The 23,990-nt window shown below is 48.0% G+C and overlaps 1 protein-coding gene across 7 annotated transcripts in view; it reads left to right on the top strand.

Annotated features, from left to right (window-relative positions):
• RUNX1 (RUNX family transcription factor 1) overlaps positions 1-23,990 on the top strand; it is a 259,423-nt gene that overhangs the window by 161,351 nt on the left and 74,082 nt on the right. For all 7 annotated transcript variants that reach the window (XM_086675931.1, XM_086675930.1, XM_086675926.1 and 4 more), the window contains 2 exons: positions 1,423-1,676; positions 7,739-7,895. In XM_086675931.1, the coding sequence (XP_086532057.1) occupies positions 1,423-1,676; positions 7,739-7,895 (411 nt within the window). The remainder of the gene's footprint in view (positions 1-1,422; positions 1,677-7,738; positions 7,896-23,990) is intronic.

Raw genomic sequence — 23,990 nt, 5'->3', positions numbered from 1 at the left:
CTTCTTGGCTGGATGTTTCAACTTCTTTCCTGCCTGTGAACTTTTCCCCGGTTGTTTCCTTTGACAACTGCAGGAGAAAGTGTGCTGGGCTTCGAGGCGAGCCGTGAAGTTGCATGTGCGTGGGAGTGTGCGTGGGAGTGTGACTGCGTGTGTAATTCGAACCACCGCGTCTGTTTCGATCTGCGCTGCGGAGCCTCCTCTCAAGGCCCGCTCCACCTGCTGCGGTTACGCGGTGATCGTAGGTATAGGAGCGTCCGGGCATTTAACCAGCCGGCGCTGAGGCGACGTTGGAGGAAGATCGTCTCGCTACTGCCCAAGTCGGGCTGACTCACCGAGTCCATGTAGACAGTGGCTGGCTTCGGGAAGAGTGCGTGTCTGCGTGCGTGTGACTCGGCTGCTGCTCAACTCCCACCAACCACAGGATCAGCCACAAACTTAACCAACATCCCCAAACCCGAGTTCTCAGATGTGGAGAGCTGTACCCTGACTGTCATCGACTTGGAACTTTTTTTCTTTTTTTTTTTTTAAGACTAGCTCTTTTTTTGAAAAGCTGAATTCTCTGAACTGAGCATTTTGCCAGAAATTATTAAGAGAACATGACAAGTATTTCCAGCCCAGCCCTTCTTCAACTACTGAAGCTTATTTTCAAGGCTACTTAAAAAAAAAAAAAAATCAGCAGCGAACATTAATGGATTTCTGTTGTGTTTAAATTCTCTACAGATTGAATTGTAAATATTTTATGAAGTAGAGCATATGTATATATTTATATATACGTGCACATACATTAGTAGCATGACCTTTGGAAGTCGCAGCTCTTGCTTTTGAGGACCGAAGCCAGTTTTGCATGTGAGAGTGGCTCTGTATATGGAAGACACTCGTATATTTTGTGTCGTATTAGGACTTTAGACAAAACTCACCCGCAAAAGCAAACAAGTAAAAAAGAAAAAAAAAACTGACAGGCGATTACCTACTGGAACTTCCAAATTATGTATTTGCTGGTCTTTTCGCTCTCCGTATAAATGTTTTAGAAAGCGTATGGGAATTTTGCCTCCGGGAACTTTCTTTAACAGCCAAAGACTGAAGTTAAACTCTCAAAGCAAGACTCAGAAGATAGTCTCCCTTGGCATTTGACTCTGGATTCTAGTCGCCCAATTTTTAAAGCACTAACCGGTCGGTTGCTAGGAGCCCTGCCGGGTCTGAGGCTGGCCGGCATAATAGAACTTTCCCCCTCCTGGACTGTTAGTAACTTGGTCTCCCGCCTCCCCCAGTCCCCCTCCCCCCCCGCAGCAATAAAGGCCCCTGAACTTGTATGTTGGTCTCCCTGGAGCTGCTCGCCGAAGATCCGCGCCCCTGTCGCCGTCTGGTAGGAGCTGTTTGCAGGGTCCTAACTCAATCGGCTTGTTGTGATGCGTATCCCCGTAGATGCCAGCACGAGCCGCCGCTTCACGCCGCCTTCCACCGCGCTGAGCCCGGGCAAGATGAGCGAGGCGCTGCCGCTGGGCGCCCCGGACGCCGGCGCCGCCCTGGCCGGCAAGCTGAGGAGCGGCGACCGCAGCATGGTGGAGGTGCTGGCCGACCACCCCGGCGAGCTGGTGCGCACCGACAGCCCCAACTTCCTCTGCTCCGTGTTGCCCACGCACTGGCGCTGCAACAAGACCCTGCCCATCGCTTTCAAGGTACTCGGCCCGGGCCGCGAGCGGGTGGCGGGGGGACAGGCGGAGGCCGGCCGAGGCCGGGGGCGATCCCGGAGGGCAGCGGCCAGGCGGGCGGGGCCGGGTTCTAGAAAGGGGCCGGCGCTGCCCCCCGCGGCCCCTGGTCCATCCTCCTGCTCTCGGGACACCGGGGATGCTGGGTTGCCCTGGAGATCCTCGGTGTGTGTGTGTGCTGGGGGACCCGCAGGGGCCGCCTCCAGGGTGGACTGAAAAAGATCTGGATGCCCCCCAAGGACGTCCACTGAGGGCCGGTCGGGACCTCCCTGACAGAGGTCCTTAGCTTTGCTACAAAGTAGAAAAGCAGAAAAAGTTATAACCCAGCCCTGGCCAGCCGGTCTGCTCCCATGCTTCTCCCCCACCCAACCCCCCACCCCCACCCCCAGCGCTGGCTTGACACCCAAGCCATTCTGCCTCGCTCCGATGGAGGCATCAGGAAGTAAAGATACTTTCATACTTTAGGGTCAGTGAAAATAAACTGACAAGGAAAACTGTCAGGGCTTCCTACCCCCACTCGCTCTTCAACAGTCCCATCGAAATTAGCATGTCCAAAGTCCGCGGAGGGCGTAGTTAAGTTTGCAAAAGTTTTCTGAAGACTTTTTGCAGCTTCTAGTCTGCGCCTGCCACAAGCCGCAAGTAGCGAATCCTGTTTCTTTTCCTGGAACCCTCCTGAACCTTATCTCCGGCTCACCTAGATTAAGCCCGGGGCCTCGAAAGGTGGCAAGGCTGTCTTCTCTGCGAGCCAGCCGGGGTCTAATCCGCTCGCATTTCTGTCTGGGGAGGGGGTGGCGTGGACCCCGCAAATTCTGCTGAACAGCCCGAGAGGTCTTCGTTCACTTCCACCCCTGATCTCGCCCTAGTTTTGAGCGGCCTTTAAAAAACCTTGCCCTTGAACCGGGATATTATCAACAACACCCGGCGTTTTTAAACGCCACTGCCCCCCCCCCCCCACCGCCCGCCCCAGCCCTGACCGCAAACAGTAGAAATTTAATTTTGGCGGTGGGGATTCTATTCTTCTGTCTTGGGTGGGTTTAAGAAGGGGCAACCAACATTTTAGTACAATCCGTAGTCATTTCCTGTTCATTTTGAGGACTAAGAAAGGCAGGTGGGGGGTGGGGAGGGAGCTGTAAAGATCAGATTGTGCCCTTTCAGGGAGATTAATTTAATATAAGCTTTTTAAGAGTTCCAGGCCTCTACTGGATCTTGATCTAGTTACAATTGATAGTGTTCAGTTTTTTATACAGTACTGTCGGAGTTCTTTATTTTTAAGCTTTATACACCTTCTAAACTTAACATTATGATTTCTAAGACCAAACAAAATGTGTAATTGGCTCTGTCTATAGAATTGCCTCCGTTTTCTGAGAGCAGGAGTTTTGGAGGGGGAGGGAGTGAGGATGAGGTGGAAAAGCCACTGGACTCTTTCCTTGCTGTCCTGCATCTCTGTAGATTTGGGCTGGGAGTCCATTTCAATTTTCAATCATTCTAATCTCTTTACAGAAACAAGCTCCTTTAGCCACAGAACAGGACTGAGTCCCTTCTGTGACTGGGGACTTGACAGGGCTCGGCCCGGGGCCACTTTTCAGATAAGAGCTGAGGGAGGAGACAGGCTGATAATCAGCCAAAGGGTCATTTAAACCCAATACCCCTGACCTACCAAGGGAGTGGGTTGTAAGAGCCCTGTGTCTTCCTTTGAGGTGAAATCAGAATCTCTTCTGGATGTCCCCTCCTCCTCCAGGGAACCAACGCCCAAATATATCAAAACACTAAGTGATTAATAATCTTCAGGGGGTGAAGTGATATAGTTTCTCAAGCTACTCTAAATATGTATACATATACATTATGTATATGTGTATATGGATATATATTTTTTTCTTCTAAAAGCCTGAAAAGAAAATCCTAGAACTTGCTTTGATGAGCCACCCGGGAATTCTTTTTCGCAGAAATCTTAGTAACCAAAGAGATTTCTTTTTCAAAATGACTTTTGACGATTCACTTTTTTTTTTTTTTTCAATCTCATTTGTTTTACTGAGTGATCCTTGGTAGACTCCTAAATGACCCATGTAGAGTTCTCTTGAAAAAAGTTCAAGTGGGTCTTGAGGACAGATAGGGGAAAGGGAAGGACGTTGCAGAAATGTAGCCACTTGAGTAGTATCTGTCACCACTGCGTCCCCATCAAGAGAGGCCTCTTCCTGGAGGAAGCCTGCTCCCGGCACAACCAAAGGAGCAGACAGAGTTTTCAGCGAGGAAAGGAGCCCAAAGGTTAGGGGGGGGAAAGCAAGCTAGCCTTCAAAACGTGACTCCCTCCCGGTTGACTCCCTGTGTATCCCTGGCTCCACTCTCCATGTAGCCACCTACCTTCCTCCCAGAGAGTTTCCGTAGACATTATTACTTTAAAATGTGGATTTTAAATAAGCCCCAGACAATCTCTTTAAGAAGTTGATCAGTAAAGAATGATTGTTTTCCCTGTAATATGGAGGAGAAAATGTGAACCAATGATAAAGTCTGATGGTATTGATGAAAAGAGCATGTAAGTGATTCTTTACTAGCCTTCCGAAATCCAATGTGTAAATCCCCCGCTTTAAGTTTGAAATGGAAGGGAGACTTCAGATTACGAAGTTTCCTTAAAATAGATTAAGATATGCCTATTTGCTTGTCCTGGACCCCAAAAATGTAACTCCCCCCCTTCATTTTTCCCATGGAACACCTTTATTTTTTAGCATAGAAAAGATACATATTTTGCTACTGTGAAAATCTTAAATTTGCTACGTGTTACCCACTACTTACAGAAGCAGCCTAAAAAAGCTATTTAGATGACTTAGGATTTTTTTTTTTTTTTAATACTGCAATATTACAGTCTGTTTAGGCCCTGGCTCACCAGGGTCCGAAGGCATAAACATGCCTTCAACAAGTTCAGAGGCTTTGGATGCTAATAGTCATATACTTTCTGTAAGAAAGAAAGAAGTCATGTTTCTATCGGCAAGACTTCAGTCCCTGGGCATGCATTAAATGTCATCTTGGCTGAGTTCTGGGTTCCACTCCACAGCTTTCTTTGAAACTCTGGAAAATTAAGGGATTTGAAATAAATGAATTGTAACTGTAATTTCAACCTAATTAGAGTTGTTTAAAATGCCAGTCTGAATGTGTGAGCAGGCCAGCCAAGAGCGGTGTGGGGAGATCCACTAGAGTACCTAGGAGGGCTGATATTTTGCCCAACTTCCTGATACTTTAAAAACAGAGAAGTAAAACAAAATATGAGATATCCTTTGGCCAGCAAGTCCCTTCTTGTCTGTTTGGTCTGTGTTAAATGTAAATGTTTGTGTTTCCTTACCTATTGTTTATAGCTTTTCATTCCAGTTCCTTCTTTCTTTCTGTTTGAAGTTAGATTTTTTTTTTTTTAATTCTCTCCTTATTGCCTATCAGTGACACAATCTGTATAAAATTAGCAGACGTGTTAGTTTTAATTTTTTAATTTTTTTATCTAGGCTAAGTAGGCTTGTTAACAATTAGATGTTATACGTTATTACTGTAATTTCCCCGGATTTAATATTCTCCCCTTTCCTCCTGCCAAAAGCAAAAAGAAAAAAGAAAAAAAATCCCTCTGAGAGCAAGAAAAGACCAAATAAATGATCTTCAGGCACCCAAATATCTCTGACTTTTGTTGCATTTTTTTTAGAAAGGCAGGGGTAGGAGTTAAACTCCTAATTTTGTTGGTCTTAAATTCCAACATCAACAACCTTTTCATATTTAGCCACCATGATCATTTTACTCTATATTTGTTTCCACTTGATGAAGGTCTCACAAGTTTGCCAAATTACTGACAAAGATAGTCTTGGAAAGATGAGAGAGGTACAGGCGTGGAGCATCGTGAGAGGAGCCAGGGGGAGGAAGGTGATTTAGAATCCGTTTGGGAAGCTATGCAACAAGATTTACTTACTTCAACCTCTTTACAGACTCTGCCCCAAGAGCGAATTATTGAGTTTGAAAACCATGTAATTAAGTATACAGTCCTTGTATACTTACTGAAGGTTGGATTAAAATAGAGAAGCCGGGTCATCACAGGGAGATGGGGACGAGGAAGTAAAAATATGTGTTCCAGGAGAGCATTTCAACACTGTGAGCTAATTTTACAGAGGGAAGTGAAAATAGTGAAGAAAAAAAAAAAAGTGGAAAAATTTTTAAGAGACTGAAAAAAGCAGAATAAAGCAAGCACGTTTTGTGGGAATAGAAAAAGTGGTAAAAAAAAATAATAATAATAAGTAAATAACTGATCAGGGAGATTTAGTTCAATGATGTTTTCGAAACAAAAGGGAATTGTCATATTACTGCTCTTAATTAAAAGGCAACAAACACGCTTCTAATGGGAACTAAATATCTAATTAGAGGGTGCTTGGGGAATAAATAGCTGTGTTTTTAAATCTCCTTCGTAGAAAACATGCCCGGCGTTGGGATGGAAAGGATTAGAAAGAAAGATAAAAGGCCCAGACGGTGTTTGAGAGAGCAAATGTGCTAAGACAGATGAAGAATGTGCTTACCTACTGCTGTGTGGGCTGGTTCTCCCGGTCCCATAGTCTCTTGTGGTGAGATGGCTTGTCCTCCCTGCCAGACTCCTCAGAGCCCAAGAGCTGAAGCATCCCAAGGCACAAAAGCAATGGAGGGTCACTTGGATGACACGGGGAGGCCACGAAGATGGGCATTTCGAGAAACCATGGCTTTGCTATCAGGGAGCCTATGGCAGCCTTTTTTGCAGACAGGAAAAGAGGGTCAAAAATATAGGTATTAACCCCCAAATGGGGTAAAAATGAAGAGGTAGAAAACACAGGGAAGAAATAATCCCTAGAGAATTCTTTGCTGTTCCAACTCAAACACAGCATGAAGAAAGCGACTGTATGATTGGCATGATTAACACAAATGCACTACTGACTGAGAAAATACCATGAGGAATATCAGAAACGATAGAACTTGGGGTATTTTCATCGGAAGTCCTATGACCACTTTAAAAAAATAGAAGCAATGGAAATTTAGCTGGTAATAGTTGTCTAACCCCAATAAATAGTTTCTAGAAGGGTCAAATGATGGGATACTACTGCACAAAGCATCTTTACACCACGCTCTTCAGAGCATTTTACCTTGGAAATTACTGCTTTTTTTATTACCTGAGTATCAAAAATACTTATCTACCAGTCTTGTTCACCAGCCCTGTTAGGAAATCCATTCCTATGCAATTATGTTAGCGGAACTCCTCTTCAAGGTCAGCTGGGTTTGGGGAAAACCTCAGTCAACTATCAGGATGCAGTGGACACGTCTGGGGGACCCACAGATATAAAAATGCCACCTAGTTCCACTCCTGAATTCAGAGCAGCACATAACAGGGAGAGCCCCTCTTCTCTGACGTCTGTTGATTTTGGAATTAGTAATAAAGGATACACTTCTGATTTTTTTTTCCTTTGCCTGCCAGAATTCCCTGCTACTGACAATCAGAATAAGAGAAGCGAGCAGGGGGTCTCAAAGATGACCTGCAGAGGGACAGCGTCCCTCAAGAACGGTCAACAATTCAGTTGTAATGATGGAATTCAATTTTGGCAGAAATAAGTTTGAACACCTAAAAGCAAAGTTGGCCCTGTTAGGCCCATCGATGGAGGTCTGGACAAGCGAAAAATGGGTTAGGTTATATAGTCACAAAAAGAAGATATTGCGTTTCTCAGATGTGCACGAGTAAGATGATTGCATTCGTGAGAAGGCACAGCTTTCCAGAGCCTTGGCCGCATTCAGTCTCCTTCCAACTGTGCCATGTGACCTGATGTGGCTTTATTAGATGAATGTTTTAGGACTTGAAAATTTATATTTAGTTCTGCATAATGGAATTCAAAGAAATTCTTCCCATGAATAACTTTTCTGTCATTTTGCTATTCCTTTGCAAACTTAAAAAGGATCACTTAATATATGTTTAATTTTAGAGCAATTACTACACCAGAGACACCAACGTTTGTAACATTTCTGATGTCTGCGTTTGTCCCTTGGCTGGTGTTTAGGTGGTGGCTCTGGGGGATGTCCCAGATGGTACTCTGGTCACTGTGATGGCAGGCAATGACGAAAACTACTCAGCCGAACTGAGAAATGCCACCGCAGCCATGAAAAACCAAGTTGCAAGATTCAATGACCTCAGGTTTGTGGGTCGGAGTGGACGAGGTATGTATCCGTCAAAACTGAACTTGAAACACAAGTATTTACATGGCAACAGACCCAAATTTCAAAACCTTCTAGAAGTTTCCGTGATGGAAGTTCCCCCCCTAGAAATAGTCTTTCTTGTTCTTATCACTACATCGAGCTTTTAAAAAATATTTATTTAAAACTTAATATGTTTTCAAGATTCATTGTTGCCTTCTATTATTGAGCCGGTTTAAAACTGCTTTGGAAGATGTAAAACATGAAATGTGAACTTCAAGGAAATCCCTCAGGTCCTCACCAAAATTTAAAAATATAAAACTCACCATCATGGAAACTGAGATCGTACAACTGGTGTTCTCAACTTGGTAATTATCAAAAATCTCTACAATAGAAGCCTCTAACTTAGATTCCATGAGCTGTCTGTGACAAGGGACCAAGTTTCAGATGAGCACTTCTGATCGTTTTAAGGGATATACAATATATGGTTACTGAAATGTGGTTTCAAATTTACCATTTTGTGGCAAAATATGAAGACACGGTGTTGATATCCTTCTGGTTTGGTAGATTTGATGGCGTTTTGCCACCTTCCTTGTTTCGTGTCATTTGGATGCCTTATTGTTTGGGGGAGGGGTCAGACCCAGTTAACATTTTCGTGCTAATGTGTTAAAGACTGGATTACCCAAAGGAACTGTTCTGTGTGTTTTATTTTTCTGTGCCCATTACTGAAGTATTAGAGCAGAAAGAGGAATTTTGGCCCGTAAACCCCTCTGGTTTCCAATTATTTTCGAATATTGTGTTTTCTCTGCATTGTGGGAACTGAAGTCATATTTTATAAATAGCAGTAGTACTAGAAGTTTAATTGAAGAGGAAGGAGAGTTTGTTTTGAAAATCTCATTTTCACGATATAGTAATGAATAACCTAATGCATACAAGTTATTTCGAATATAATAAAAGTCACGATAAGGGCCTGAACAACAGTAGATGACTCTTGCATTTAAAAAAAAGATTAAAGTATAACCAATGGACATTTAAACATAAGAGTAATCGTTACTCTTTATCAAGACATTGCAAACTACAAGAAAATCTGTGTTTGACTAGTCAAAGAGGGGAAGGGGTAAAGGTGTGTTGCTTTTGGGGGCAATCATTTTTGCTATCTTAGCCGTCCAGAGCATTTTTAAAATAGCATCCTAGGTTGAGAAAGAAAAAAAAAAAAAGAGATAACATGATTGAATACATATGTTCATAATACTAACTATGTTAATAATAGGGTAATGCAAAGAAAATTATATCCACTTATGGAAAGCATGAGAGATGCTGTAATGTATAAAAGCATAAAGTCATTAAATGGGTTCACTTGTTATATTAAAAGTCCCCGCCTTTCAGTAAATGGAATTCACATTATGATTCAGAGATGTGTGTTTAGAAAACATCTCGAAGGCTTCAGATGAGTGGCTGGCTGAGTAGGTGAGAAGCCAATAAAACACAAAGGCCCTATCTATTGTCTGGGGCCTGCCTGCCAGCCTCCCTCGCCATCTCACTTCAATTCTTGTGGATGTGCATTATCAGGAACGGTGGCTGAGTCTCACGATACTGCATTTCCAGAGAAAGTCCTGTTATCGTAGTGCGCGTCTATGGGGGTCTGCGTGTTGGGTTTGGGTTATAAAAGTGTGGGAAACTTGAACGGATCATGCCGGTGACATTTCCCCACAAGCAGCGCTGTAGTGGCTTTGAGGCAGTATGCAGTTAGTCGGTGCTCATAAAGAATGAGATTTTGAAAGCAGCATGCTTCCTTTTCTGGCATCGAGGGCTGGTCTCTTGTCCCCCATTGGCCATTTCTGTTTTGAGTGGGTGACTAATAGGTGATTGTGTTTACTTGGGGAACAGTGAACTGTTTCCCCAAGGTGTGGATTGTTTGCACTTGGCTGCCTGATTCGTGCCAGAATGCCCTAGAGTTTGCATAAAACCCAGAGAGTGAAATAGCTGGAACCAAGGCCGGGCTGTCTTCTGATAACCTGGAACAAGAAAATCGATTAAAATGCCATAAAGGGACAATATCTGTTTGGAATGGGCTCCGCTTCCCATGCGAGATAATAAGCAATCCAAAATATAGGAGCCCTAATTACACATTTGACCCAATTATGGTTATCCTGTAGATTGTTGGTCTTGAGTTATTTGTGTGCTTGTGTTTTTTTTTTTTTTTTTTTTTTGGTACTACAAAACGAAACGGGCTGTCAAAAGGCCCCATTTGACTCTGTGTCCTTATGTCTCTCCATAGTTATAAAATACAACTTGATTTTACTCTCTCGAGTGGAAGTGTCAACATCGAAGCCTGCCAGATCTTTTTTTTTTTTTTTTTTTTTTTGTAATTTGCTTCCCATTACGAAGAGAGCAGATGATTCTACTAATTTTGACAATTAGCCTTAATCTTCCTCACTGAATCTTGTCCTTTAAAAGTGTCATTACGTTTTCTTAGGCGATCTTCAGGCTATTTACTGTTTCATTTTCTGGTTTTGAAAATGTGCCTGAAAACACGTCATTGGCATCAACACACCACAGTGGCCGAGAAGGTCCTGGCTATTGGCTGGTCCAAACATTTCTGTGCCAGTTTCGCATTCTGTCAAACAGCACAGATCCGATGGATTCTCAAAAGGGCTTGGTGCTCAGCTCCAAACGAAGGGTAGAAAAAGAAACTCCCTTTTCATTCTACCAGCTGCCAGTCCATGCAGATTGGAAAACCTCACAGAAATCGCCAGAGGTTGGACGTGGAAGGGTTTTTCTCTGTTCGACAAAACTGATCTGTCTGGGTGCTGGCTCATATCCAGGATCACACAACGTCTAACCTCAGGTTCAGTGCAACTGGGGAAACCTGCCCTTCCGGCTTTTAAGGCCTTGCTGACAACACTGGCCCCTAAAAAATATTGGTGAAGGCTTCAGCAGTCTGAACCGTCTTTCTTTTTCCCCTTCCCTCCTTTTGCTCCTTGCCAGTTTAAATTCTCGTTCAGGGTATACTTCCCTTTTGGGAGTTTCTCTCTTCGATTTGGTGTCTCCATAGAAATGGACTCTTCCTTTACAATGGAAGAAGAGTTAGCAGCTCCCAGGGGAGGAGAGGTTATGCAGAGCACACAGGTTGTTGTTCAGAACCTTTCACTTAACCACAAGTTCTGGGACCATCCCTCACCTTCGGAAAATTGAAGTTCAGGGTCAAAAGAGGTTCTCTTTGGCGAGGTGAATTAACAGTCGCTTCCATCAGTTTACATGGGCAGTTGAGGCAGGGATCACTGACATTTGCAGTTACAGGAAAGCATAGCGTGGCTGCAGCTGAGAGACAGTTAAGAAATTTTAGCAATGAGGTCTGTGAGTGCTTCCGTCCCTGTTGGAGTACATAGTCAGTTGGAAAGAAATGGGTCAATCAGGGAATACCGGCTTTAGTGAATTCATTTTAGAACCAAAGAGGAAATCTACCAGACCGTATCATCAACCACATCATAAACGAGGGAAGAGAATCCAGTGTAAATTTCCTTCTAAGAGTGTGATTTTTAATCTTTTGGGAACATCACAGAAAGTTTTGAAAATCCCTTGGAAGCCTTCTCCCAAGGGAAAAAAAATACGCATATGCGCTTATATGTGGAGTTTCCCCCCCCCCCCCCCCCCCCCCCCCGCACAGTTTGGTTTTCCAGGACTGCTGAGGCTCATTTGTGGTCACTTTCTGGGGATCCATGGATCGCCCCGGCCCAAGCCAAGAATCTGTGAATTTGAAACTTGCCTTGGAGGGCCAGCCTAGCACGGGGCTGCACATAGTAGATAACTGGAATATAAATAAGCGAACAGACAAGGCATTCTTCTTGCACCCTGTGTGTTTTGGTAACACCTGTTTTTATTATAGCCAGGACCTGGTTTGTATAATTAGGAAAATAGATCCCATTCGAACTGCTGGTCCAAACCTTTTGAAGGCCATCAGGTATGCACATGTGCTGTCCCTCGAAAGGGGAAGGGGCCCATTTTGTCAGAGCCTCATCTCAGTGAATGCCTGGACTCCCCCACACCCCTGCAGTGTGGATCCCATGCTCAACCCCCATGAGGTCCCCAGTTCTCTCGGCTGTTAGAATGGGGTTTAATTTCTTGGAGGAATTTATGTGTATGTTGACCTCCCTGGCAACTTAAGTCTCCACTTTCAAAACAGTTACCCCTTCCCAATGCTTTTATAAAATGAAATTCCTTCATTATGTTCTTGCTCTGGATGTCTTCCCAGGCAGAATATTTACCCTGTCACTATCTGAGTTATTGCGTATTTATGTAATGTTTGTTACGTAAGGCACTTCCATTCTTAAGTTATTTTACATTATTTGGAGAACAGTATGAGGAGGTTGCATTCAGATGAATGAAAGACTGCGGTTGACGTGAAAGGAAGACACCTTTAGGAGAGGATAAACTGTCCTGATATCCTGAACGAAAAGAGAGGCATCTTCATGGAGAAAGAAATGGTCTGAATGATTCACAATATTATCATAGGACCCAAGTCATTCTCCCTTGCATCACAGAGTCCTCTAAGAGGGGTAGGAAAAATTTATCTGACAACCCCCGAGTTGTTCCATGGGTAACATTCAAGATAATAAGCTGGTAATCAGATCTCCTGGAGAAAATATAAAAAAAGACACGAGGTGTATTCAAATCAACTCTCCCATTCTCCCCTTTTTTTCTCAGTTGCTATTGATTTACATTTAAAAATTATATATTATGTATATTTATATTCATACTAAGTATATATATGTTTAGTATATATATATTGAATATGTATATGAGCATATATATATACATGTACACACACTGAAATCTGCTCTCAGACTTCACTGTGGGCAAATATGGATTAAAAAAAAAAAAAAGACTTAACTTCTGATACACCAAGCCCTGCAAAGCCCTAGCAAATAATTCCTTTAGACGACAGGCCGAAAGCTCGTGTCCATGATCTGATGTAGAATCCATCTTTTCTTTTTTTTAATTTTTTTAAGTCTACTTATTTATTTTGAGAGAGAGCACGAGCAGGGGAGGGGCAGAGAGAGAGGGAGAGACAGAGAATCCCAAGCAGGCTCCGCACCGTCAGCGCAGAGCCCGATGCGGGGCTTCGACTCATGACCTGTGAGACCACGACCTGAGCCGAAGCCAAGAGTCGGACACTTACCCCGCTGAGCCACCCAGGCGCCCCTGGAATTCATCTTTAGAGATCAGCTCTCTCATTCTGTTTCACATTTGCCAATAAAAGGGGTAGCAACACTTTCTTAAAGCCGGTTGCTCCCTTCCTTCCCCCGCCCTCCCATCAGCACCCCCACCACTATCACCACTGGTGGTCCTTGTCCTGTTAAGACGTGGCAGGGACCAAGGAGAAAAGCCCTCTTGGAAACTGCTTATGCCTGAAGCATAGAGTTTCAGAATTCATGTCTTCATGGTTTTCTTGCTGGTGTTACAAAGTGCCAGACGTTGCTGATAGGGTCAGATGGTTTTTTGAAATTGAAGTGAATGGCCTGAGCAATATTTCAGAGATGGTGGGCAGACGCTGGACTTCACCCGCCCTCCACCCCTTCCGTGCCAGCCAGCTTGCGTTCGGCCAAGGCAGTTCTTTTTGGTGGGGACAGGGGACTCTCAATCAGCAAGCGCCTCCGAGACAAATAATGGTTGAATGATTTTTAGAGCTTCCTGTTTCAGTGGCAAGCATTATAGACATAAACAGCGGTCCGGCCAACGGCCGCGACGCTGCTCTGGTTCTAATAAATCAGTTTTGTATTTTCTTTCTGTGCCGGTTGGCGAGGGGCAAGAGAGGGTGGAGAAGATTGGTGAGGGAAGAGCATGTTCTGTGTTATTATTTTCTTTTGAAAAAGAAAAATTACTTGTCGGAAAAGAGAGAGAATATACTGTCTGACTGTTTGCTTTCTGTTGATGATTATAAAACAAGTTCGGATCACTCGGGGGGTATTTATAAACAGTCACGTCCTGTCAGTATGAAGAGGTTATGTGTTTCTGAAGGATCTGTTGGGCTTTCAGTCAGTGCGTGCGTGTGTGTGCGTGCGTGTGTGTGCGTGCGTGTGCCCATGTAGCCCCACCGAAAAGCCTTCTTGGACCAAATTATCTTTGGCACTACATGCATGCTAAAGGATGCGATTACCAAAAATTAATAAGTGAGCAGCGTAGATTGAATGAGTTGCCTGTGAATACTTCCAAATGTGCCGACTCACTGTCGGGGCGTGGGGGACATATCGCGGCTCTTCAAGATGTGTATTTTTGTAGGGGCACCTGTCGGTGGCTCAGTCGGTGGAGGTCACGATCTCATGGCTCTTGAGTTGAGCCCTGCATCGGGCTCACTGCTGACGGTGCAGAGCCTGCTTCAGATCTTCTGTCCCCTCTCTCTCTGCCCCTTCCCCACGTGCGCTCTCTCTTGAAAATAAAGAAACCAAAAAAAGAAAAACATTTTCATATACACACATTAGTTGGACTTCAGGCAACGCCTGGCCCCCATCACCACAGCAGTTCTGATGTGAGTCCCTCGCTCGGCAGAGGTACGTTCGGTCTGTGTTCCGAACGGAGCTCCCCGTGGCGTGCGCTTTGCCCCGCGCTCATCTGGGACTCGAGTGTGTCCCCAGCCTCTGTTGGGCACAGATGCCACGCAGGAGCTCCACGTGTTGTCGGAGAACTTCCTCTAGTGAGGGTTTCCGGGGGTCGAGGACCCGTAAGTCACGAAGTGATCCCCACATCCTTCTTGGAGAGGCTCTTGGCCTTTCTCAGCTGCTGGAGCCAGAACGGGTGTCTTGCGATGTCCTTGGTGTGGAAGCGTGCGTCTAGAAGCTACTTAAACCGTGTGCTTCTCAAAGAAGATGGAAGTAAATTTCCTGTTGATTTTTCAACTTAGATGAATCCCTGCTTTTACCTCGAGATTTCAGACCGTCATTAAGGATGTGTGGGTGGCATCAGCCATAGACTGTTCCACCTCCCGCAGCCTCCTGACCCAAGGAAACTCCTGGGTCTGGTTAATGGGAGTGCTGGCGGGCATTCTCAGGGTGCTGTGTGGCCCTAACTGAGTCACCTTATGCAAACAAAGGAGACTTTCCTTGGCTCGCTCGAAGGCACTGCACAGGAGTATGGGCGTTTGAGCTCAGCTGGTGATCTGTGTGCTTATCAGATCTCGGCAGACGAGGCGACGAGGGATGGGCCTGTTGGGAGGTGGAAACATTCCAGCTCGCTCAAGGCACTGGTTTTGGGTCTTTACGGTTGTTTTTCCTTCATTCTACTTGAAACTATTGTGTGGAGTACAGTCAGTATCTATTTACTGTTAATGTTTTTGATTCTTTAATGTTTACTTATTTTTGAGAGAGAGAGACAGAGAGCGAGCAGGGAAGGGGCAGAGAGAGAGAGAGGGGGAGACACAGAATCCGAGGCAGGCTCCAGGCTCCGAGCCGTCAGCACCGAGCCCGACGACGTGGGGCTTGAACCCACAAGCCGTGAGATCATGACCTGAGCCGACGTCGGATGCTTAGCCGCCTGAGCCACCCAGGCGCCCTATTTATTTGTAATTAATGAGAAGCCGATCTAAACTCATGCCATGATACGGCTCTGGCTGCCCCTTTGAGTGGTGTATCTCCAGTGCCTACACTGCTGGGTCTTTCCAGGTGCTCAGTCTTCGTCATGCCTTTGGAAACCTCAGGGCAGGCCACAGTCGGTATTTTATCCGTCTTTCTGCTTATCCATTTTGATGATGGGCTCACTCAGTCGTTCCCAACTGGGGTGGTTTTGACCCCCATGGGACACTCGGTAGCATCTGGAGACATTTTTGGCTGTCGCCACTGGCACGGGGATGTGCTGGTAACCTCTAGTGGGTGGAAGCCAGGGATGGGGCCCCACACCCTGCGGTACACAGGCTAACCCGCCACCCCATCCCCCACCCCCCCACACACACACTGGCAATGGAGTCACGTGTCTGAAACGTCAGTAGTGCTGAGACTGAGAACACTCATCCAGCATCACACTCATTCATGAGAAGTGGCAAAATGTCTCCCTTACCCCCTACCCCCAACACTTTCTGCCTCTCCCCAAAATACATGACAAACTTACATTCAAAAGCTCACAGAGAGTAAAAAAAAATAAAATTCGGAAACATCACTGAATAGTAAAGTCTTATTTTAAAAATGAAAACCGGGGCGCCTGGGTGGCGCAGTCGGTTAAGCGTCCGACTTCATCCAGGTCACGATCTCGCGGTCCGTGAGTTCGAGCCCCGCGTCGGGCTCTGGGCTGATGGCTCAGAGCCTGGAGCCTGTTTCTGATTCTGTGTCTCCCTCTCTCTCTGCCCCTCGCCCGTTCATGCTCTGTCTCTCTCTGTCCTAAAAATAAATAAACGTTGAAAAAAAAAATTTTTATTAAAAAAAAAAAAAAAATGAAAACCTACGGGTGTTCTAGATGCATACATCGGCCCCATCTCCAAACATGAACGTCCTCGGGCGGCAGGGGGACGTGTGGAGGCCAGGAGTGGCTGCGTGTGGGGCCACATGGCGGGAGAAGCTCTTCCTGGAAGAGTCCCCATACTGCAGCCGGTCCCTCAGGAGTGTCCCACAGGTGTAGGGACTGGGAACCAGTGAAAGTACCCTGCTGGCTTCTCAGTGCTCAGCACCCCCACCCGCACAGTGCTGCAGTCCGGGACCACAGATCCACTACTCTGGGAACATGAATCGGTGTGAACGGCTAGTGTCCCCTTGAACTAAAAAGTGCTGAAAGCAAAGTCCTGGCATGCATCACTGACAGACACCAGAAAGGGCTTGGTCTGCACACCTTGGGAAAGAAAAAAAAAAAAAAAAAAAAACGGAGGAAACACGTAAAGCAGCAGAGAAGGGGCCCAATCTGCTGGCCGTCTCTGAGATGGCCCTGGGTTCCCAGGTACCACAGACAGACAGGTGGGTCTCTTCCAGAACTTTCTCCCACCTGCCCCAACATTAGTTCTGCCCTCACTTGTTTCCCATCCTGAGATTCAGGGAAAGATGATTTGAAAAACATCTGAAGGGGTTCTTAACTGCATCAAGGTCGCGTCGGCTGCAGGCTGAATTTCTCAAAGAAGTTTTGCCGGGAGTGCTTTCCCTGGTTTCCGTTGGCTTGCTTTAGCCCTGCGTGGAAACCCCCACTCTTACCTTTCCTGCCCCACGGACGCTCCCCTTTAGGCTCCCCCCAGTTAAGCAACCATCCCCCAGATTCAGCGTGGAGATCTGTGGCATGTCAAATAATTAGAGATAGCTGGCTACCGAAATGGGAGTTCACGGGCAGTATCTGCGCTGGGGGCCGTGCCGAGCCCATGTGCTTGGAGTGAAGGTCGCCGGGGAAAGAGCTCAAGAACAGCTGTGGCATGCACGGGGACACTGCGGGGGTAACTGAGACCCAAGCACCACGAAAAAGATGGGAGGATGTGCCTGGCGCTCCCAAGAGGTGGACCCCCAAGAATTTTCAAAAACCTAAAAGATCTGAGCCTGCTCTAGAAAAGCACCGTGTGGTATCCTCAGTGCCTGGCACAGAGCGGAGTCTCATTAAACGTCTTCCGGCGAGTGACGGCTCCCGGACTCTTCGGGAAGTACAGCCTCATGGTTAGTGCACGGACTTTTCTGGATTCTCGGCTGAGGAAGGTGTCTCACCCTCAATACTATCAGCATCTAGGGCTGAGTTTTCATTATTGTGGGGCTGCCCTGGGTGTTGTCGGATGGTTAGCAGTATCCCTGGCCTCGCCCCAGTAGCCGGTAGCAGCTCCCTTCCCAACTGTGACAGCCACAAATGTTTGCACGTGTCACCAAGTGCCACTGGGGGCGGGGGTGGGAGGGGAGGGGATCGCCCAGGGTGCAGAACGCTGGCACGGAGCTGTGCATCCGTGGGCAAGTCACTTGACCTTTCTGAGCCTGATTCTGGCTCTGTCCTTGGGAGCGGGGGTGGGTGCAGGGAGGATGTCCTGACACAAGGGACACACGGCAGGAGTCACTGCCTCGCATTCGGTAGATGTGCTTCAGTGACAGGAACTCTGCAGAGCAGATGATGGAAACTCTGTGAGCTCGTAACAAACGACAGCCACGGGGACCTGCTGTTTTGTTTATCCAAGTGGACGAGTTTTCCAGGAGGGACATCAACCCTTCCCCTTGCTCGCCGGCCGCGTGGAGGTCTCGGGTCGCGAAAGAGTTATACGCAGCGGGCCCTGAGATCTCAGAAGAGCGGTGGCGGAGGCGGAATTAAATATGCGCTGTAATTTGAGGCACGTTTTTCATGGGAAAAGAAGTTCTCCCAACTTAGCCATTCCAAGTCTTTTGTGCAAACATTAATGGCATGCAAATATTTAGGATTCATACATGCCCCTTTAATTCCCCACCGTATTTTAACAATAAACACTGCATTTTCACGATGAAGCAGAATAATCCCTTTGTCCTGTCGCTGGGCTCCACAGGCTGGCACCCAGGAGCGTCACATTCTTCCTGCACGGTAATTGCTGACTCCACCCAAGTTTGGGGAGTTTTATAGTAGTACCACGGCGGCTTGCCTTGGACTTGGACCGTACTTAAGGACATGCTGGCTGTTCCACCGGGAGCCATTTTAAGGTTGTATCACAGCATTTTTAGAAACTGCAAGCGAACGTTCGTGCACTTTCTTTTGGCCATCTATAAATGGAGAATTAATTAATCTGGCTATTGCTTGGCAAAGTATCTTACTTCGCCTCACGTTCTGTCCAAATCCACGGGCTCTGCATTACACCGAAGCCATTGCTTCCCAGTCAGTGTGCCTCTGATTTACAGGGGCAACCTAGAACCCACACGTCTGTTCGCCGTGATTCTGTGGGTCCACGGGAGGTAGCGCGGCATGGTCCGAGGCCTGCGGGGCTCGCTAAGCTGTGCTGGCCTCAGTCTCCCCATCTGTACAGTGGGCGTGGCTGTGCCTCTCACGCACGCCTCGAAGGGTGTCCGGATGATGGGAACAAGATGATGTGGGTGTGGCAGGACTCAGGAAGAAGAGATCCCGCTTCCCCGGGCATGTCCTTCCCTCTGCCGTGAGAAGCACGGAGGGAGGTGGGAAAAGAGCAGGTCAGCACGTGAGTCCCTGAACCAGACACTTAGGAAGGAGGCTGTTTTCCACTCTTGCTTCTGGATGCAAGGAATTCCTTTATCCTGCTAAGAACCTCATAAAACGAGAGTGCCTGAGACACAGCGGGAGTTTCACAAACATTCATAAGTAAATACAATAACAGTAGTATAATCGTTCCAGACATTGGCTGGATTTTTTGACATGGGGTGGACCTTGTGTTCTCAGTTTTAATTGGTAAGTCTCGCACAGGCTTCGGACGTTTCCAGTGCGGGAAGTAGAGGGTCCGTTGCTTTTTTCTGTGACTTCACCCCCACGCCCGGAGGTCATTTAATGAGGGCACTTCGTTCATTCCCCCATTCATCCATTCATCCATTCATCGGATATGCATTGTGCACCTACTGTGTTCCAGGCACTGGGTCCCCACTGGAGATACAAAGATCAGCCAAAGAGTAGCCACAGCCTTTGGGAGCTAGCGAGGGGCCAACAGTCAAGCAGATGAGCAGTCGCGCAGAACCTAGTGAAGTTTGTCTTCCCGGACAAACTGCCGTCTCCGATGAGACATTTCAGGATGTCAGGTGAAGGCACCAAGAAGAGTGTCCGAGCAGAGAAAACAGGGCGGGCAAGAACACCTGCCCGTGGAGGAGCCAGAAGATGCTCCAGTGGCCATCTGGGGAGGGTTTTGGAGGAGGATGAGACCCAGAGAGCGGCTCAAGGCCTGGACCTCCATCCACACTGGGACTTGGGCCTGGTCCCAGGGAAAGGGAGAACCGCCCACATGCTTTTAGGCAGGGACTTGACATCAGCAGATACAAAGTGCAGAAAGATAGGCAGCTTGCAGATGTAGAAAGGGAAAGGAGGCTTGGGGCCTTCGAGACCGAAAACTGCCATGTCTGCCCGCAGGCAGCCTCGGCCGTGTGCATACCCAGTTTGTAGATCCCGTATTTGGTGAATGTCGTTGTCCCCAGAGTCCGCTCCTGCCGGGCCCTGACTGCCACACCCCCAGTCCTGCCTGGAGCTTCTCCCTTCTTTCATCCGCCACACCACCTGCCTTCCCGGAAGCAGCCGCTGTGGGGTCTGAAAGGCTGGAGGCAGAATGGAGGACCCCAGCGCTGCCTTCCCTTCTAAATGTCCACTCCTGGGTCTCTGCTGAAGCGTCGTGAGGGGTTGGGCTGTATCCTTGAGACAGCCGGCCATCGCACTATCAGAGTCAGGGCTAGGACGAGGCTACTTTGATCACCTGCCCACTATGTAAGCCTCTGGCTCGATTTCCCCTGGGGGACTTGGATCACCAACCAGAGGGCTCCCCCGGCCGCAGTTCAGGGTCTTGGAAGTGTTTGGGCTAAAAGGATTAAAACTTGATTCCTCCACCAAGATGCCCAGGAACCGTGACACCAAAAGAAAAGGGAAGATCGTGGAGGGACCGTGAAATCCGGGGAAAGGAATGCAAAGTCACATGAGTGTCGTGGCGCCTTGGGGTTGGGTAAATATTCTCCAGGAAGAAGAAGGTTTGCCCATCCATGCCCCTGGTCAGGCAGAGCTCACACCAGTGCCACGACAAAGGAAAGCCTCGCCTTCAAAGTGAAATCGGACACCGTGAAGAACCAGCTGTCAGATTGAAAGTTTATGGGATAATTCACTGATCCAGTGATCAAACCTTTTTTTATTGCCTCGGAACAAGACACAAAGATGAATAAAATGCTGCCCCTGTCCTCGACTTCCAGAGGAGATTTCCAGAGAAAATGCTCTGCACGTTTTCGGCTTTCTGTACGTAAAACAATGCTTTTTTTCAAACAGTCCGTCACTCCCCCCCCCCCCCCCAAAATGCTGTTTTTTACGGAAAACTGAGTTCTGTGTTCGAAGTCCATGTCAGGAGACTTTGGGGGGGGGGGCACCAGCAGCATGGGCCCCCCGTCTGCATTCTGCCCGTGTGGATGCAGGTACCCTTACCTTAGATCAACACATCTGCAAACACACAGGGCCCTTTGCCTGCATGTGGATACACACGGACGTCTTCATTTCAGTTCAATTTAGAGAAAGTAGGAAATTCGGTGCGACTTGAAGGATTTGTACCCTATCCAGAAATCCTCATGTAAATCATTTGACAGCTCCCCTGTCAAAAATAGTGGTGTTTAGATGAGGAAATGGATGAGAGCAAAACATGAACTCTGGCTGTTCGGCTGTTCCAGTGGAAAACATAAGAAATGTAAATTAAAAATGCTTTGTGTGTAGGGGGCGCCTGGGTGGCTCAGCTGGTTGAGCGTCTGACTCTTGATTATGGCTCAGGTCATGATTTCATGGTTTGTGAGATCGAGCCCCACACTGGGATGGGTGGAGAGCCTGCTTGGGATTCTCTCTCTCTCTCTCTCTCTGGCTCTCCCCCAACTTGCATGCATGCTCTCTCTCTCTCTCTCTCTCTCTCTCTCTCTCTTAAAATAAATAAATAAGCATCTTTTAAAAATGTTTAATGTGCGGCACCTGGGTGGCTCAGTCGGTTGAGCATTAGACTCTTGATTTCGGTTCAGGTCATGATCACATGGTCATGAGATGGAACCCCGCGTCTGGCAGGGTGTGGAACCTGCTTGGGATACTCTCTTTCCCTCTCTCTCTGCCCCACTTCCCCCGCTCGCTCGCTTTCTCTCAAAAAAAAAAAAAAAACAAAAAAAAAAACAAAAAAAAAACTGCTTTGTGAAAAATACCCCCAGTTCAGATTTCCCCTGGAATCTGAGGGTGCATTAATTTTAATACTTAGTTATCCTTGATGAAAAGTAGACCCGGCACAATCTCTACAGTGAAAGGAGAACTCTTCCTGCAACATTTCAGAATCTGTTGGGATTTCCAGAATTTGCAAAGAGCAAAACCTGAGCCTTCACGGGCTTTTCTTGCTTTTCTAAAGCTGCATTTTTTTTTCCTTCGTTTGACTGTTCTTCACTTGCGCTCGTAAGTGTTTAAAGTTCGTGAGCACAGCCGGTTTTCCCGCAGAGATGCCCACGCAAGTGAAAGATGCCATGACGGTGTGTCCCCGAAGCCCCCTGCCCCTTCCGGCCCCCACGGCCGACGGCCCTCTGTGCGGACAGCCTTCCCTTGCGTGACAAGGGGCAAGTTTCACATCCCAGCGAAACTGCCCAAAAAGGAGAAGATGAGTCTCAGGTCCAAACCTACCCCAAGGAGAGTGACAGAAACACAGCCCAGCGGCTGAGGAGCCAATGCAGGCAGATGGGCTATACCCACGAACCAAACCCAGGGAGGGACAGTCACAACGGGACAGGACTGAGAGAGCTGCCCCTCACACCGTTGGCATAGGAGGACACTGCCGTGATGTGACAGGGCCCCAGCTTCTGCATCTGCTATTGCACTCGTGGGCGAGGAACGATTTCGAGCGGCCTTTACGCCCTGTCTTCCCCTCCCCGCCCTCGGCCCCTTGGGGAGCAGTCCTGAGGTTTGACTACTTCTCAGATGCGGTGAGGAATCGGAGTCTGTGCTGGGGCCACAAGGAACTGCAGCGTCCAGCTGCGGCTTTATTAGACCACAGGTGGCTGTCAGAGGTCAGCAGCCCGAGGCCTGGAAACGTGGGGCCGCCTGAAAGTGTCGGGGAAGACTCACCCATGACCTTCCCGACTAAATAAAGCAGTTAGTGTTTTGTCCTGGCACTCGGATGCACACACTGGCGTCGAGGGGGGCGACACATGGTCGCCGGGGAGCATTTGGCCCAGCTTGTTTATAAGGCGGATCGGCCAGCCACAGTTGTGCCTCACGAAGACCGCCAGCTGGCGGGGCAGGAGTGAACTTGGCATTCCAGTTGAACGTGCAGTTTTCCTGACGTGTCCGCGGGGCTCGGGCGGCTGTCCTGTCTGCTGCCCTCTGTGCTCTGCCTCCGTTTGCTGGGATTCCTAGGGAAAACAGGTGGAGCTTCAAGGGTGCCCCCTGCCCGGCACCCACCTACCCCATCAGACCTCGACGTGCCTCGTCACCAGCTCCTCCTCCCCGGATCGCCCACACCTCCGTCTTCGTGGAATCACCTTGCTCACGTCTTTAACGATAATTGAACTAGTATGTGCTGATTCGTTACTTCATTGAACTTGCATAATGAGACGAGATGGAAAGACCGGTGTCGCCCCCGTTTTACGGATGACAAAGCTGGGGCCCCAGAGAGGTTAAGTGACTTGCTCAAGGTCAGGCGGCTAGCATGTGGCAGAGATATGGAAACGGGCATTTCTGGCTTCAGGGCCCACACCCTGCGTGTGCCCTCGTCCACCAGATTATATACTCAGTGCCTTTTGCAGCTTTTGAGCGTAAGGCGACCCTTCCGTCCCCTGTCGTGTAGCTCCTGCCTCCTCATTCGGTCCTAGCGTTTGAGCTTCTAAACGGGTTCCTCCTGGAACCCGACCACTGGCCAGAGCTGAGGCTGCCGTTTGAGTTAGGTGCCTGTGAGCTGGAGAAGGAAGGTCTCTGTGCGCCCCTTGGGAGCTCGCTCCACCGTGGACCCCCACACGGGACACCTGCAAGCCTGCCGCCTGTCCCCTCGGGAGCCGAGAGCAGCGCACCTCGGGGCGCCAGGGCCTCTGCTCGTCTCCCGGCACCAAAGCCAGGGATGCAGGGAACCTTCGAGCCTCTCCGGGCCACACGAGTGAATGAATCAGCTCTCTCTACGGCAGCACCGTCCTCCCAGGCCCGCACCCGATCCTGCAGAGCCACTTTCGGGGATGGCGGTTATTTAGCCGGTCCGTTCTCCCTTGCTCTCCTCTGACTTACCAGTCTGGCTACAGTCTGCTGAGAAAAACACTTGAGCCTCTTTCGCTCTCCACACCCACGCACTTCAAATACCAGGCCCATAGGTCATTCTAATGAGGGAATCCGGCTAACAGCGCGTGTGCTCTTGGTGGGGGGGGAGGGGGGGGACAGCTACCACCACTGCAGGTGCCGGCCAAGAAGGGCCGGGAGGTGGTGAAGGGCAGCGCGTGGGGGGTCCCGAGGCTCCGAACGGCAGTCACGGGTGCCCACTGGCCGACTCTCGCCAGTGATCAAGCTTGGTGCCAGGTC

This window comes from Puma concolor, chromosome C2 (assembly GCF_028749965.1).
Source record: "Puma concolor isolate L17-30 chromosome C2, mPumCon1.1.hap2, whole genome shotgun sequence".
In the NCBI taxonomy this organism is placed as follows: Eukaryota; Metazoa; Chordata; class Mammalia; order Carnivora; family Felidae; genus Puma; species Puma concolor.
Note: the sequence above shows the minus strand (reverse complement) of the source record. Positions and strands in the feature narration are given on the sequence as shown.